General features: G+C 38.9%; 2 protein-coding genes across 10 annotated transcripts in view; one reads left to right on the top strand and one right to left on the bottom strand.

The window, feature by feature from the left end:
* Positions 1-58: 58 nt before the first annotated feature.
* On the bottom strand, positions 59-11,930 carry ddb2 (damage-specific DNA binding protein 2). Of its 4 annotated transcripts, none has more exons than XM_035418477.1 (11): positions 11,773-11,930; positions 11,216-11,363; positions 10,864-10,988; positions 9,707-9,898; positions 7,464-7,612; positions 4,266-4,365; positions 3,500-3,677; positions 1,780-1,925; positions 1,244-1,399; positions 726-771; positions 59-632 (listed from the first exon to the last, which is right to left on the bottom strand). In XM_035418477.1, exons 2-11 carry the CDS (start codon positions 11,358-11,360, stop codon positions 361-363), a joined length of 1,509 nt encoding a protein of 502 aa, XP_035274368.1. In that variant the 5' UTR covers positions 11,361-11,363; positions 11,773-11,930; the 3' UTR covers positions 59-360. The 4 variants fall into 4 exon arrangements, with proteins under 4 accessions (XP_035274368.1, XP_035274366.1, XP_035274367.1 ...); XM_035418475.1 differs by lacking the exon at positions 7,464-7,612 and adding an exon at positions 6,031-6,197; XM_035418476.1 differs by lacking the exon at positions 7,464-7,612 and adding an exon at positions 6,031-6,197 and having other exon boundaries at positions 10,864-10,985.
* Positions 11,931-13,512: 1,582 nt separating this feature from the next.
* The window catches only part of pacsin3 (protein kinase C and casein kinase substrate in neurons 3), a 30,017-nt gene continuing 27,725 nt past the window's right edge, over positions 13,513-15,804 (top strand). Inside the window, exon 1 of one of the 6 annotated variants that reach the window (XM_035418480.1) lies at positions 13,513-13,650. The gene's annotated coding sequence lies outside the window, so the exon portion shown is untranslated. The other 5 variants (XM_035418485.1, XM_035418482.1, XM_035418479.1 and 2 more) reach the window with 5 other exon arrangements.

Raw genomic sequence — 15,804 nt, 5'->3', positions numbered from 1 at the left:
ACTGTCTTAAAAATTAAACGTGTGAAACTACACAGTAAAACAAAAATGAGAAGTGAAATTCTGTTAAATTGCTTTTAATATGCAAAAATACAAAAACACTGAACAACGAAAGGTGCAGATCAGTCCAAATTTTACCATGCATATTGTCTTGTTTATATACCATTTATAATTCAGAGTGCATGTACTGTCTTAGATATAAAACATAATTGACCATCTAATGACCCTTGCACCTTTTTAAAATGTACTCTCATTAATTCCCAAAAATAGAATTTCAATGAAGAAATTGAATTATGTAATGCTTTTGTAACTTTTAGCTAAGCACATTTTTATTGAAGCCAGTTCAACTAAAGAAGTTGAAGACTATTTTTTCATCTTGTCTTTTTGAGGTTTGACATTTTCTTTGGATTTGGTTTTTGTTTTGGTCCCTGGCGATTCCAGACTTTCCATTTTTTTCTTGAGCTTGGTCTTTTCAGCTGTTCCCCTCCTATCCCCAGGGCGCTGGTGGGACCGATGCTGGGCTCTGGAGCTGCTGGTACCACCGGTCAGGCCAGTTTCCTCCGCCATTTCTCTCATTAGCCTGTCCTGTCCCTTGTTCACAATGTCCTCTCGGTTCCAAATAAGAATGCTGAACCCTGTGAATGGACATGCATATGTCACTGAATGCCATCTGCACATACAGTTCACTAGCACATAGAAACGAAAGAACAAAATGAACACAAATTTACCCATCCCAGATCCCAACACGTCTCCCATTGGGTTGAACTTGTTGAGCTAAAAAAAAAAAAAATAGAAGTATTACTCATTGTTGATCACACAGAATAGCATAAACAAGGCAACCTCCATTATGATCTTAGAAAAGTATAAGTGTTAAGTTTTTATTTTACAGGGAAACAAAATATTACAAGGTTTCTTTTGACACCTGTTCATACAAAATAAAGCTTGCTATAAGATGTAATGCATAATTCATAATTAAGTAATTAATGCAGAAATCCAAGTAATTCCAAAGAGTTCACAAACTATTTATTGTATATAAACCAAATCCTGTTAGATTCTTTTAAAGCCTGACCTTACAAATGCATGTGATGAACAGGAAATGGTACAGTCTTCCCTGGGTAGAGCTCAAGCAGAACTGTATTAATTCTAGTGAAGGCGCTCGCTGCACAGCCCTTCTCTGTCATGGCTCCATCCGAGTCAATGAGGATCTCATAAAACTCTGGCCATGGCAAATGAAGTACGCCCTTACAGATATAATGCCTGGGGCATTGGGGTCATGAAGCTGAAACTTGAGAGCCCCAGTGTTGGCATCAAAGATGTCGATGGTCCTCAATTCACCCCTGCAGACTCGTTGATCGGGGTAGCGGCCAGCCACGATGAGCTCGTACATGGGGTGCCAGGTGGCCTGTAATCAGCAAAGCACCTTATTCTGGCTCACAGGGGCAGAACACAGATACTGTATGCACTCTGGAAACCTGGGAAACCAACACTGACATCTCCTGGACAATAGGTTTACAAAAAAATGTTTTTGTTTTTACCATGATGCCATGCCATTTTTTCTTTTTTTATAGCAAGGCCATGGCCATTCTATGGGTGAGGAAAAAGTTAAACTACTGACTCTTTTATCCAACACCTACAGAACATAATACTAGCATAGAGAAGTCTGTCTAAAGTAGGATGGGACATAGTATAGCAATGGCATATGCTATAGAGGTTTTTGGGATGTCATTCCAAGAATCTATCTACAGGCCTGAGATTGAAGGCTCAAGGTGTCTGGACACCCACCTTGATAGGTGTGAGGTGCTGAAACTGGCGATGTGGGTGCGAGATGATCTTCTGGGGATTTGACCAATCAGAAGAGCAGTAAACCCTGATTTGATCGTACTGATCAGTGGTAAGGAGCTTGGAGCCATCCATGGGGCTGAAATAGGCTGTTTAACATCAGAGTAGTATGGCATATTAATGAATGAAAGACCTGAATATGTTTCTCATAGACAAAACAGCAACTGAGAAATTATATTAACTTAATATTTACAGATATAGCTCTCACATCAACCAATATTCTCAGGATTCAGGACAGGATTACTAATAGCATACACTGTGCCTAACCAAAGCATTCAGATCCTTGGAGTTTTCACATTTTGTAGGATTATAAATGATATTCACATTTTTGTCAAATTGCTAGTTTAATTTAAAACATACATGAAGCTGTATCATACCAACCAGCCCTGCCTAGAAAAGGCTGACACTCCAAATTCAACAACTGAACAGGAAACTGGCTTAGGAACAGCAAACTTACTTTAAAAGAGCTGTAGGGTGCAATGGGTAAGAATGGAGAAAATGTTCATCAGTCAACTTCAAGAGCAACACACAATTCTGGCTTATGTGACAGGGTGACAATAGAATGAATTTTGCTCAAAAAACCTGAAAGCCTGTCTAGCGTTAAACAGCACAAGCGTCATCCATCTACAATGTGGGTCAGATGCTTTTTGGTCAAAATGCAAAGCGTAATGTCTGGTGCAGACTTAACACTGCACATATCCCAATTAACACCATCCCTACAGTGAGGCATGGTGGTGTCAGTACCATGCCATGGGGATCCTTTTCTTTGGCAGGGCCTGGGAAACTGAAGGGTTGAAGAACTGACAGAAAAATGGACTAGGGAAAGAACATGCAAATATTGGAATAAAATCCTTTTCATTCCACTGGAGACCTGAAGCAAAGGGTAAAAATGTACCTTTTAGCAGGACAACAATCCAGAGCACAGGGACAAAGCTAAACTGGAGTGGCACAAGAATACACAGGTAAATGTCCTTGAGTGGTCCAATCAAAGTTCAGAACTCAAACCCATCAAAAATCTGTGGCACAACTCGAAAACTGTGGCCCATAAGCGATGCCCAAGCAACTTGAGAGAACTGGAGCAATTTCCCAAGAAGAAAGGCTGAAAATCACCTCTCCAACCATTGTGGTGAGACTGACCTAAAAAGACTGAAAGCTGAATATTAATGCAAGCGGTCTGAATACTTCTGCAAGCACAGTATTACAGTTTCACATTAATTTTCTTCTGTTAAATGCATGCGTTTTTAATTAAAATTAAAAACTTCAATGGTGTCTTTATTTTGTTCAAGGGTCTGCATATTTTTTCAGGGCACTGTAAATGCAGTAAGAAAATAAAACATTTATGAGAATTTTAATGCTGCAGAGGGAAGAAACATTTAATAAAGCTCTCTGAGACAGACGATCCAAGATGCAATCAATGTTTCTGTTTAACTTTGATTCACAATTTTCATCACAAACAGCTTGTTAATGACCAAAATGAACTCACCACTCACTCACTCATCTGTGTCTGACAGAGTTCTCTCTGTCTTGGAACACTGAATGTTCTCTTGTCATGTTCTTGTTAGTTTGTGAATATGCAGAATCTTTCACTACAGAACCAGTGACTGAAAACTAGTAATTGTTTTCCTTTTGACATTATGTTAATAATTATGTGTTGGCATCTTACCGGAGTTGACAGCCTTTTCATGTGGCATCTCATGTAAAAAGCTGCTCTTGTCTTTGATACTCCGAAGGTCCCACAGTTTGACCGTGTGGTCTACGGATGCCGTAGCCAGCAGCCAATCACAGCAAGGGTTGAATTCTGCATGGGTTACCTTCGCTTTGTGCAGCTTGTGATTCCAGATCTACACAGAGCAGTATAAGCACCACTGAGAGAGCACTTAAAATATTGAGGATCTCACTACACAGATGATATATAAAATCCTAGATGAGCAGATGAAAAACATAGTAAGAACTAGCTACATACTGCAGAAAAGTGCTGGTAATATGGTAGGTAGATTATTAATTTATTATCAATGTGACTAGTGAAGATATTTTCTATCCAATTTTTAGGACAGAAAATTTTGTATTCTCATAAGCCAACAATAAAGACTTTTACTTTTCGGTCTATTTTTTTTCCATGTAATCTACCAGTGTTCTATTCTGTTGAATTCTGACTGGGTTTTTCACCAGGTGTATGTATACTGTACATATTCTATTTTATGTTTCATTTGAACACTTACATTTATGTGTAAATAAAGAAATATTAAATTACATCTATGCCCTGTTGCCCATTTATGAAAAAATAACACTGGCCACAGAACTCACTAATTGCTTGAAAATAAATATAAACAATAAATATTGAAAGAAATAGTACTGCATTAAGCACACACACCAATTTGAAAAGATTTTCAACAAAATTGTCATTTCTGAAACTTCTTGATGGCACTCACTGTCTCTCCCTCCATGCCCAGAAGCAGCACCCGTCCCATGTTGTCACCAGTCACCACCACCTGACGGCTTGAGGAAACGTCCAGGCTGCAGTACCAAACACTAGGGAGAAGAGTGACCAAAAATGACCAAATTTCCAGGTGCATATGTTGAGTTTTTGAAGTAACCTATTGCTGGTTAGCCTCATTTACCAAATTTGTAGTCAGGCATGTCTCATTCAATCGGCTTTATATACGTCTGGTGACAACTGCACACTTGAGTGGAGGAAGTATTCATGACCACCGCTAAGACCCCTAGCTATGTCCCAAGTCCAAATTAATGGTGTTCAGATACCAGAAATTACTGTGCAGAAATAAGACAGCTAATGCCGATAACCTTAAATATATTTTTGGTGCAGGTAACAGTTTCTTAAAACAGTCATGGTTTTGATCATGGTTTGGTTAAACATTAACCTAGATCTGTTTTTCAGAGAATACACTGGCAAACATACAGTGAAAGCAGGCAACTAACAGGAAAAATGAATGCATTACTCAGTGACCAAGACCGTGTCTTTAGCCTTCTACATACCGGTCTGACACTGACGAGTAGGACATGCAATTCTTTGGGATTGTGATGCCAGTAAGGGTGGGGTACACACAGAGGGGACCCCCCTTCACCTTCCTTTGACTGCTATCAGAGATTCCAGCAGTCTGCTAAAGGCTGAGAGATCTTCAAATACATGGACAGAAGTGGCTATGCCCACCAGCATGCACAGCTGAGACTGAATGCCAATCAGGTCCAGCTGCTTTCCAATGATTTGATCTGGTCTTTTTTATAAAGTCTTTGCTTCTCTTAATAAAGCAAGGTCTTAATGGATCTTCATCGTGGATTTGTTCTGGATTTTCCCCTTGATTTTTATATTGGTAATTCCAGCCTTAACATTGCATGTCTGTATTCTGACCGTGTATGACCTATAAACACTGAGCACAACTATTTTGACTTTTATTAATAGTTCACAATCGCTTGTTTATTTTAGTAAGACCTACCTGCACATTTCCTATCACGCTACAAAAATGGTACACAAGGTTCAATTCTACTGCTCTCTGATTGGCCTGGCGAGTAAAGACTGCTTGTTCATGGCTAACCAAGTTTCTGTGATTCAAATTGGGCCACCCAGAGTCAGTTCAGTCTGTACTGTCATTAAAACAAACCTTGAATTTGAGTGAGAAATTCCTATAGTAATCAGGGTGAATCACATGCATCCATGTGACTATTCTTTGTGCATGACTGTCACAAGACAGGCCTGACACATGGCTATTAAGTGTTTGTTAATTAGTCAATGTGCATTATTGTTACATCCCCTCTGGCAACTGATATTTGCTATAAATTATATGCAACCATTTCATAATTTCACATTTTGAAATGGTTATTTTATTAAATTACTGTGAATTTTGGCATTAAAAAAATTAGGTCCCCTTCACTGTGCCAATAATTTAACTTAATCTGTAATTGTACGGGAGAGGTAACCTAATAAATAAAATTCACTCCAAGTGGTACACAGTACCAAGTCGATTACACACAGGTTTTTATGTTTTAGCAGCTCTTTGCAGTTTTCTAATGGGGGAAGCGAGCTCACTCAGATGTCTTATTTAATACTGCCAAATGCTAAAAATGCAAGTGCCACACGCATTTGTGGTCTCCCTTCAAGCAAAAAACTAACAAACAAAAACAGAAAAAAAAGAACTATCACTGTGATTCTGTGAGTCCAAAGGAACCTGGATTCCTCACCAAACATTGTGGTGATGGTGTTCACAATCTGGCGTTCCGGACACCACCTGGGCTTTCCCGACATCAATGCTCTGCAGGGAAAGCGTGCCATCTCCTGAGGCAGTGAACATTTTGGTCGAGTCCGTGGGAAAGAACTTCATCCCCGCTATATAGTCCCCAGGTCCCTTCTGCGTACACAAAGACAAAGATCTGATTCAGAGAATCGTGCTGAAAACAGCAATCCCACTACGGAACCGATGGAGTGCCTCAGGTGCTGACCTCGGATCAGTTTTGGCTGTTGGTACAAAACAGCTTGGGTTAGGATTCTGGTTGGGTCATCTGATTCTGGATCAGTGGTTGCGGGCAGTATCTAATTAATTTCCTGTATAACTCATGCACTCAAATCATAGTAGACAGGGTCACATAAGTACAAGCAGAACAAGGCTTCACAGTGACCACATCTAGCACAAAACCATAACAAATAAGTAGCATTTCCACACAGGAAATATACAAAAACAAAAACTGTATCAAACTACATAGGCTTCATCACATTTTTGATTTGCACAATTGCACATCCCTTGGATGTGAAATGTGTAGCTGAAGCCAACACAAAAACAGAAGCGCTATACTAATAATGAATCATTCAGCCACACACCGTGTAATGACACGGTGACTCACAGTATACAGCCATTATACTAGGTTATCTAAGGGAAACTCAAAATATTGGGCAGGAGTACAGCAGGGAAACTTGTATGACTTATACAACAATAGAACACAAGTATAAACAAACACTATACATATAACCTGTGCTTTCTTTTCTGGTCTTATAACTGATTTAAGATCAGTGTGGTGCACACCACCAAGTATAGAGGTGCATTTCCAAGAACTATCTTCATAGAAAGAGGGGAGATAAACTTTTGCATCCATGGCGTCCATTCGCTTGTGGTTACCGCGTATATGCACGTGAAGAACTAACAATCTAAGCGGAGGTGCTTGGCTGATGCTTTTCTATTCAAATAACTATGCAACTGCATCTACTTATCTGTAAATACATGGAACGAAGGTTGTGAAATTTATTTATTTTTTAACTGAAATGGTGTTTGACTTAGCAGCAGGGCTACATCAGTTCCTGATTTTTACATTGTCTGACCTTTTTGCCTTCTGTTTGGTAGGTAATTCCATTAAATTTGAATTAAGAGTATTCTGTTCACTTGGCACAGTGAAGAAAAGACTAAGAATTTGAGCAGATTATCCAAACATGACAATATTATACTATTTTAACCAGCACAGTGTCTGCCAACCTGCCATTCCGTAAATTAAAAATATTGTTGTCATAGCTTGATTGAGGGAAACTTCTGGCAAGACTTGAACTGGATGAGTTTGGCAGAAGGGATGTAAGAATTACTTAGATAGGTATGAGTGTTAACACAGTAAGGACCTAAGGGCTGCCTTACTCCCACTGTTGTTCAGTGCTGGCATATACTCTGAGAGTTTTCCCACTGAAATCCTGCAGCATGGTGGCACCCCCGACAGAGGAAGTGAACAGCTGGTTGGGATCGAAAGGGTTAAACTTCATATCTGTGATGGAGCCCCCAACTCCAATCTAAACAGAGAACAGAGGGGGACAGGTTTCAGAACATCTCACGCATTCGCTATTTATTATTACTCTCAAGGTGAAAATAGAATTTGAGATGGATGGTCTTTCCTATCAATTTTAAAGTAGATATTTAATTTCGACATAGGGGCGACATAGCTCAGGAGGTAAGACCGATTGTCTGGCAGTCGGAGGGTTGCCGGTTCAAACCCCGCCCTGGGCATGTCGAAGTGTCCTTGAGCAAGACACCTAACCCCTAACTGCTCTGGCGAATGAGAGGCATCAATTGTAAAGCGCTTTGGATAAAAGCGCTATATAAATGCAGTCCATTTACCATTTCATGCTCATTGTACCAAGTGACTTTTTTTTTTTTTTTCATTTTAAATTTCATTTTTTTCAGCCAGCTGAGAACCAGGGGCATCACAGCTAAGCAGATCCAATGATTATACCATTCAGCCTGTTGGATACTCTGCCAATGAAGAATACCAATCACACCCATTGGTGTCCCCCAGGGATCAATACAAGGGCTATCTTGTTCTCAGTTTATATGACATCTCCTTTCATTGTTATACACATGATATCTGATTGAATCTGTCAGCAAAACTGCAATAAAACTGCTAAAATTAAGCAGATTTTTCCTTCTCCGCCCAACACTGGCTTTTATTTAAGAAAGACTTCAGTAAGAAATATTAACAATGTGATCAATGATTTCAATGGAATATTTGTTGTAAATTGCATACAGAGAAAACCATGCACGTATTAATATCATCTTTAGACTCCCCTGGTATTGAAACAGTCATGTGTTATCTTGCATGTAACTGATACAAAATGTTGCTGCAAAATTTAACCAGAAGAAAAAAGGTGAAACATGTAACTCCAATCTAGGCCTTATTATACTGACTACCAGAATATTTTAGATCAGATTTTAATATTTTATGAATAATGTTTAAATCATTATGTGGCCAATCTGAGCACATCTCAGCACTGTTGATTCTTACTTACCTAATCAGAATCGCTGGTCCTCAAATAAAGATCCTTTTTTGTACCAAAGAGCTGCTTCAAATGTAAAGTTGATACAGCCTCCTGTTTGCGGTCTCCTGAATTGTGACTGCCTAAAGACTTACGTCTACAGCTACTACAACTAAAACATCAACTTTTACAGTCGTATGCAAAACGGTGAAACAAGTGTATGTCATAATGAATCTCTAAGTGAACAGAACCTGACCCGACCTCTACGTAGTATAAACCTAAAAAGTATATCTTCCTGCACATTTTAATGTATCATGGCTATTTATTTGCATTTATTCCAGAATCAAAATACTAAAGTGAACAGGGCTCTACGTGCTCAGAAATATTTGTAGGTATCCTTGCACGCACTGTTTGAAATCTCCCTACAGACTTTCAATAATTTCCAGACCGTAATTACCAATCAAAATCTTTCTTTCCTTTAAGTGCGTCATCATTAGCCATTGGTTAGCTGAAAGATCCACTTGAGACCAAGTTTCTAGGCAGGTTCCAATCCCTTGGAATATCTGGGTACAGTGCCTACAAGGACAGCTACTAATATTTCTCAGCTAGAAAAGTTATAAAATGAAGACTGGGGAAAAACTGATTGAGACATACACTTTTAACAGGGGTGCACAAACCAGTGAATACAAATGAAAGTCCCATTTTAAAGCTGTTCTTAACTGCTCATTTATCAGTCATCACCCGTTTTTGTCCTGTACCTGTATTTGCATGACATAATTTTACCAAACTGCATTATTTTAATAGTTTAAATGCACTGCATTTTATACACATATTGTATTATCTTTTTATTTGTATCATTCATTTTCCCTTAGGTCATACTGTTATTCTTTTATCTGAAATACCTTTTTTGCCATTATGTATGAAAAGTGCCTTATATAGTTCATTAATATAAACATTACATTTACAGACCTCCGTAAGCATATCGCAAAACAGACAAAGAGGTCCAAGGGAAGGAAACGTGACTTCTCTTTCCATATTATTTCTTTTACATATCCAGAGAGACATTTTATGTAAGAAGAGATCAAACAACAAATACGAGTGACAGTCGAAGGAAAACCTCCACCTGATGCTCACCCCTTGTATAAAGGTGGTCTTCTTCAGGACCTCGTAGTCCCACAGGATGATGTCCCCACTCTTCGACGCAACGGCCAGTGTGCTGGGGTGCGTTGGGTGCCATTCCAGGCATGTAACTCTGCGGTCGAAGGGGCTGGCTGTGCGGTAGAGCCGGTACGAGGCCAGAGACCGCAGGAACGGCTCTTGAAAACACTTTTGGGTGAGCCACAGGAGAGGAATTAGTGACACTCATTAACCTCCTAAGATCCTGTTGTTCTGTGTAGTGGACATAAAATAAATTATATTTTTGAAAATATTTTCATTGCATTTCATTTCATCCAAGACTCTTGCATTATGTGAAAAAAATTAAACACTTAATTTCGGCAAGGTCTCGAGAGGGCAAATGCAATTTAAAAATTATTCTTGAGCTTAGCGGACATATCAGTCACACAAGACTGGACCACAATTTCAGATAGAGTTCACAGATGATTACTTCACACTAGAAAGTTCTGTGATTCTCATCATTCAGGATGTTGCTGCCCTGTAAGAACCTCCATTCAGGACCCCATATGGATATAGTTTTACAATCAATAAAACACTACTTTTGCTTTATCTAGTGACTCTGTATCATTGTGTGGAACACAGTCAGTGTGAATTGTAATTGTGATGACAAATGTTTAAAGCGTATCAAAGTGCAAATTCCTGCTAGAAATGTTGAAAAATATTCTAACAAATAAAATTTCAAAGAAAATCAGTAGTAGTCTGACCTGATTATCATAAAGAAGTATCATTTAAAAAAACAAAAGTAAAAAAAAAAACACTGGGCCTCATTCACAATACATAAGTATGATCATATTTGATTTAAACTGTGTTTAGGAATGTTGCCATGAACATTTTGGCATTCATCTTTTTTTTCTTATCTGTATTTGTTCATGGCTGTTTCCTTAAACTAATCACATGAACAAGATTTCCCATAATATTTATGTCAGTAAATTAAGTCAGCAACAGTAACTTTGTCCTGAAATAGGCCTATCAATTTGTAGCCCATAAATGTTCTGTAAACTTGGACCTGTTAACACACACACACGCACACACACACACACTTAGCCTACTTACAATAAGAAAGAAGAACAATTGCTTTCTTGTATTTAGCCTACTTATAATCTTGTTTTGATTACCTGCCGCATTTGTGAGTGGATATTCTGCCCCAAGGTGTTCTTGTAAATGTAATGCACGATGCTGGTATGCCTGTCTTTCTTCTGACTGCCAAGCCACTTTCCATTGGGCTGTGTGTCACCTCCTGCTTCCAGAGATATATAATATGTACAGTGTTATTTAGCTTTACCAGCAGATATTGAGCGCATACAAGTAGATTGCTTTGTGCAAGGATTGTTTTAAGCTACACTGCAGGTACGTGACCATGTTCGCAATCATTACGATGCATTGCACCGAACAAGCCAGGAGCCACACACGTCAGACAGCGCAAGGTGTCCCTGGATAACATCGGTACAGTCACCTAATCTGACTTACCTTCGGTTTGGCCGTCTATCTTCTTTCTTAGCTTTCTGGATATACTGTCCTCTAATGCTTCCTTGTGCCGTTTCCTTCCTCCGCAAGAAACCGTGCCCGTTGTTTGTTTGGGTTCAGATGTGTCAATTGTCTTCTTTCTTGCCATTGTCTTCACACGAGAAACACGTTGTTAGCTTACCAGGCAATACTGGAACAAGTAGCTGGTCACCTAACATGACCGTAATTAGATAGCTAGACTTCTCATTAATGGCTGGCCAGTAAGAATTTCGATATCCATGGGAAGCTATAGGCCTATGCGAACGAGTTATGGATAGCTAACCAACTCTCATCTATGTAAAACGTAACCGGTGCAATGAAAGGATGTATTACTGAGATGTAATTTTGTGACAAGGAATCCTGCATTTACTTTGATTTCACTATCGTCAGACATTTCATAATACGAATTAAGCGAAGTCTCGACACATTTTAATAACATAGAACGAACAGGGTTAGCTTAAACAAAAAATGACATAACACCATGCACCTTTAACAGATTTTCACGGTCATTGGTTCATTACCTGTGTCGAATTAATTGTAAGATAAATCGATGCTCAAATCCTCAATCTCACGGACACATGGCAAAAACAATTTTGGCTATTTATAATGACGTCACACTAGATGTTTCGTAACTTCCCTGTTACAGGTATACAACTGCAGATGGCGATGTTGCATGAGCCGGAAAGTAGCCTCCCGTATTAGTGGTTATTGTATATTTCGTAGCTATTTTTATTAGCGTAATAAATATTAGCGGTGTAAAGCTATAATTTATAATGAAATATCGATCTTATAGGCTAAGGACATTAACATATAAGCCTGTTGAATTCTGTGATGCGGATGGCTAGGCTGGTCATCGATGAGGTCAACACAACAATCGTGCTTACATGGACCAGTGAGCCATTTAAAACGACGTGGACAAAATTAACATAGAGCAGACAGTCGATGAGGAATAATTGGAACGGTAAATGATAACGTACACAGGCTTTTTTTTTTTTTTTTGCACATAGCCTACTAATGTTAATCAATGAATTTCACAATTCCAGTGGTAACTTCAGACTAGCCACATCATCTCATCATGAAACATTGACGCACAAGCAACTTCGTAGTTTACCATGAAGTGAGTTGTGGTACCGTCCAAATCGATGAGAAAAGCTACTTTTGTTTGTTTCTTAACACCCAGGTAAACCCATACAAAGCAAATAATCTTGCCTACCGTACAGACCAATCCGGCGTGTTCTTATTATAAATGCCGGTGACCGAGTGGCTGTTTCTTCTCCATTAACCACTTGGAGCATCCAGAAGATAAGACTATGTAAATGCAGCAAGAAAGTTAGCTGAATATATTTAACATTAAACAATGAACTATCTTTTTAAAAAGTCAAACACGTTGATGAGTTAAATTAATTTATTTAATTAAAACAATCAAACACAATTTAAAAAGGTCTCCCCAAAAGGATACTACAAATAGATGGTTTTTAATGCCATTTAGTGTCCCTAATCTCCAAATTTTAAGCCCTCTCCATGACCTCCTTGGGACCAACCCTCTCTTTTTCTCTTTAGATGGAATTCTGTAAACATATAACACCAAAAAACAATAAAAAAAAATGTTGTTTGTTATAGCAACTCAGAGATGGCATAATTTTAACAGCTGTTACATGTATACAGGCGGGAACATCACGTTTTTTGGTCACCTAGCATCCAATAGAATACAGGCCGAAAATCTTTTCTACATCTTTTCAAGGACTGGTAACCTATTTAAATGATGTATGATTTGATTTATTGTAAATATAAATAAAGCCATTTATTGGAACTGATTTTTACTTAATGTAAACAACGGTTTTTTTGTTGAAACATTTCCCTTGCAGGTATCACATTGCTTTATTCCTTTGGGAGGCGGTAGAGGACTGAATTGCACAAATACAAACCTGAAATGGCTACAGTAGCCATACATGAAGTTATTGGCCGTGTTACATTTATCAAGCTTTACATTTATGGCGACTCTCCCCTCCTTTACAAAAGCCAATCGCAGACTAGATGTATGAATTGTATAACTGCCAATGAAACCTCCAACTCGGGTATTGTTTCTCTGTAATATAATTCTAACATTATTATATTTGTTATAACGTGTAGGCTAGCTATCTTTTTATCACCTACATGCTTTCAATGCGCTTGTCGTGCGTCATGCTTATTGCATAGAATATGTCTCAAACGAATTTTATATGGAACGAGATTATTGCTTATTGACTGATTGGTCGATGCTGCAAACAGAGAACATGACAGTAGTAAAAATGGGCGAGTCTTGCAGCCGTACACAGTACTCGAAGGGTTAACTGCAGTAATTGGATCAATGGATATTGTGTTGGGCCTCAGCATCTAATTACAACGACAAAGCTCTCCGGGTAAAAACATGTCTGTGTATGTGCTTATAGATGAAAAGGCATAACAAGTTGCGTCTGTTTGTATTTTATTTGTTCGGCAGAATTTACGCGTTTTCACCTTGTAGCCTATACTGCCTGCGCACCAATTTAAGAAGCCGGAACACTCTGTTTCTTAGCAATGGAAGGGAGGTGTCTGTTCGGTCCGGCGATAACAGCATACTAACGTTGATTCTTTCACATTTAGCTGGAGTGCATAGGACAAGTCAACAGAAAGCCAGACGGGTGATTGATAAACATTTATTTGTTGATAACCGCTTTCCGTAGGGGATGCACTATAAATTGTCTTGTTGGAATAACTGATTGTTTGTAGACTCTGCGCGCGGAATTTCTACCATAGCCCTAGGCTGCAACAGGTAAGCACGTTTCTTCCATATACCACGGCGTTATACGGATGTAGCCAATGGTTACGGGTTTGTTACCCTGTCTTTTGTAACCGTCCATAAACGGCTCTGTATAATATCGGTACGTATTGGAAAACGATTACTTCCACAACAAATTGTGGCCAACGGAAAACTTGCTCACGACTCCATGGCGGTTCTTTGTGTTCCATCGTTAGGCTATAAAAGCAGTACATTATAGCCTACCAATTAATAAAGGGGTAGCCTGTTAAAACTGGGCAAATTGTGTCAACTCGTGCGAAAGAAAACTACAGAAATACTTTGGGCTACTGCAGAAAACTACGTTTAGACAAGTGGTCGTTGTAAAGTATTGATTTGGCTTTGGCGTTGTGCAGTAATAGGCTACAGGGACTGAATTCTTAAAATATAAGATTTATTTTCGTTAGAGTGTACATTGCAACCTTTGACGGCTACGTGCGTTTGAATTGTGCGAAAGATGGTGCTGAACTTAAGGACAGTGAACTTCTCTCTGTCAGGATATATGGCGCTGATCCATCACAGCTCCTTCTGCCTGTGGTTATGAAGACGCTTAAACGATTTTGTGAATAGCGGTTTTAAGCAGATCAAGTGTTTAATTTCATGGCAAGCTAAGCCTTTCGGTGCTATTTCTGTCGTTATATATGATTTTTAACAAGCAATTGTGAAATAGTGTGTCCGTTTAAAATAACCACTAGCTGTGACAGTCGCCAAAGCTCTACAGGGGAAACGCTCAGACAATGTTAAATACAAGTTCAAGAAGTGAACTCGCATTTTCTACACATGAAACACATTTCTAAATTACATTTTCTACTTAACACCATGACGCAACCATTTAATGGACGCCTATTCTCCGTGTTGGCCAAAAGCATTGCGGTTTATGAAGAGCCATGCTGTACAGCTATGCCGTACAGCTATGCCATAAGCCAGCTATGTAGGCTACAGCCATATTCTAAAGTTTCTTGCGTATGCTACTTATTCAGTCATGCATTATCGGAATTAATGCCATTGTAACATTGTTACAAATATGATTGAGTTCTGAAGATGTTATTTAACTCATTAGTCTAGAGACAGTGTAGCTACTACATGGCTACTTTTTAAAAAGATCTGCAGTTGTGACGCCACTGAATGAGCTGTTTTTCTGTAATAGGACGAAATCGGAAGTGTTGTGATTTTTAGACCACTATTTATGTAGGACATGGAAACTTGATACAACATCAACTTTGTTTGTTTTCCAGTTGCGGATAAATACTACTCCAGATGCATAAAGAATTACCTTTGCGAGTGGCCTAAAGAGCAGGCCAAACCAGCTTTGAATTTAAATATTACCTGGTTCTGGAAACCGCCCTGTAAGAACATCTGTTCAAAAGTTTCTGCTGCAAGCATGTCTCTTGATATACTATCATGTGTTTTATTTTTGCTGTTTTGCACAATTTTTTCCCCGTTTTGTTCTGTGATATACTGAGATCCCTTGGGGACACAAATCCTCCGCAAATCCACAGGGCTTGAGAAATTAAATTGACCCATTGCCTCCTTTGTACATTTGTACAATTTCAACATGGCTACATGTGTGCTAATGAGGTTTATTTCTGTTTTATGAAGCTACAGGCCATTTTGGAGGCTGCTTTTCTTGTTACAGACCTGACTGAGAGTGTCTAAGGCCAAAGTTTTGGACTTAGGCCTAATAGTTGTGTTCCTTTGCCACATCCTATTAGTAGGATGTATCCAAAACCAGTCCCCA

Source organism: Anguilla anguilla, chromosome 5, assembly GCF_013347855.1.
Source record: "Anguilla anguilla isolate fAngAng1 chromosome 5, fAngAng1.pri, whole genome shotgun sequence".
Taxonomy (NCBI): domain Eukaryota; kingdom Metazoa; phylum Chordata; class Actinopteri; order Anguilliformes; family Anguillidae; genus Anguilla; species Anguilla anguilla.
The sequence above is the reverse complement of the archived record's forward strand: the minus strand, read 5'-3'. Positions and strand labels throughout refer to the sequence as shown.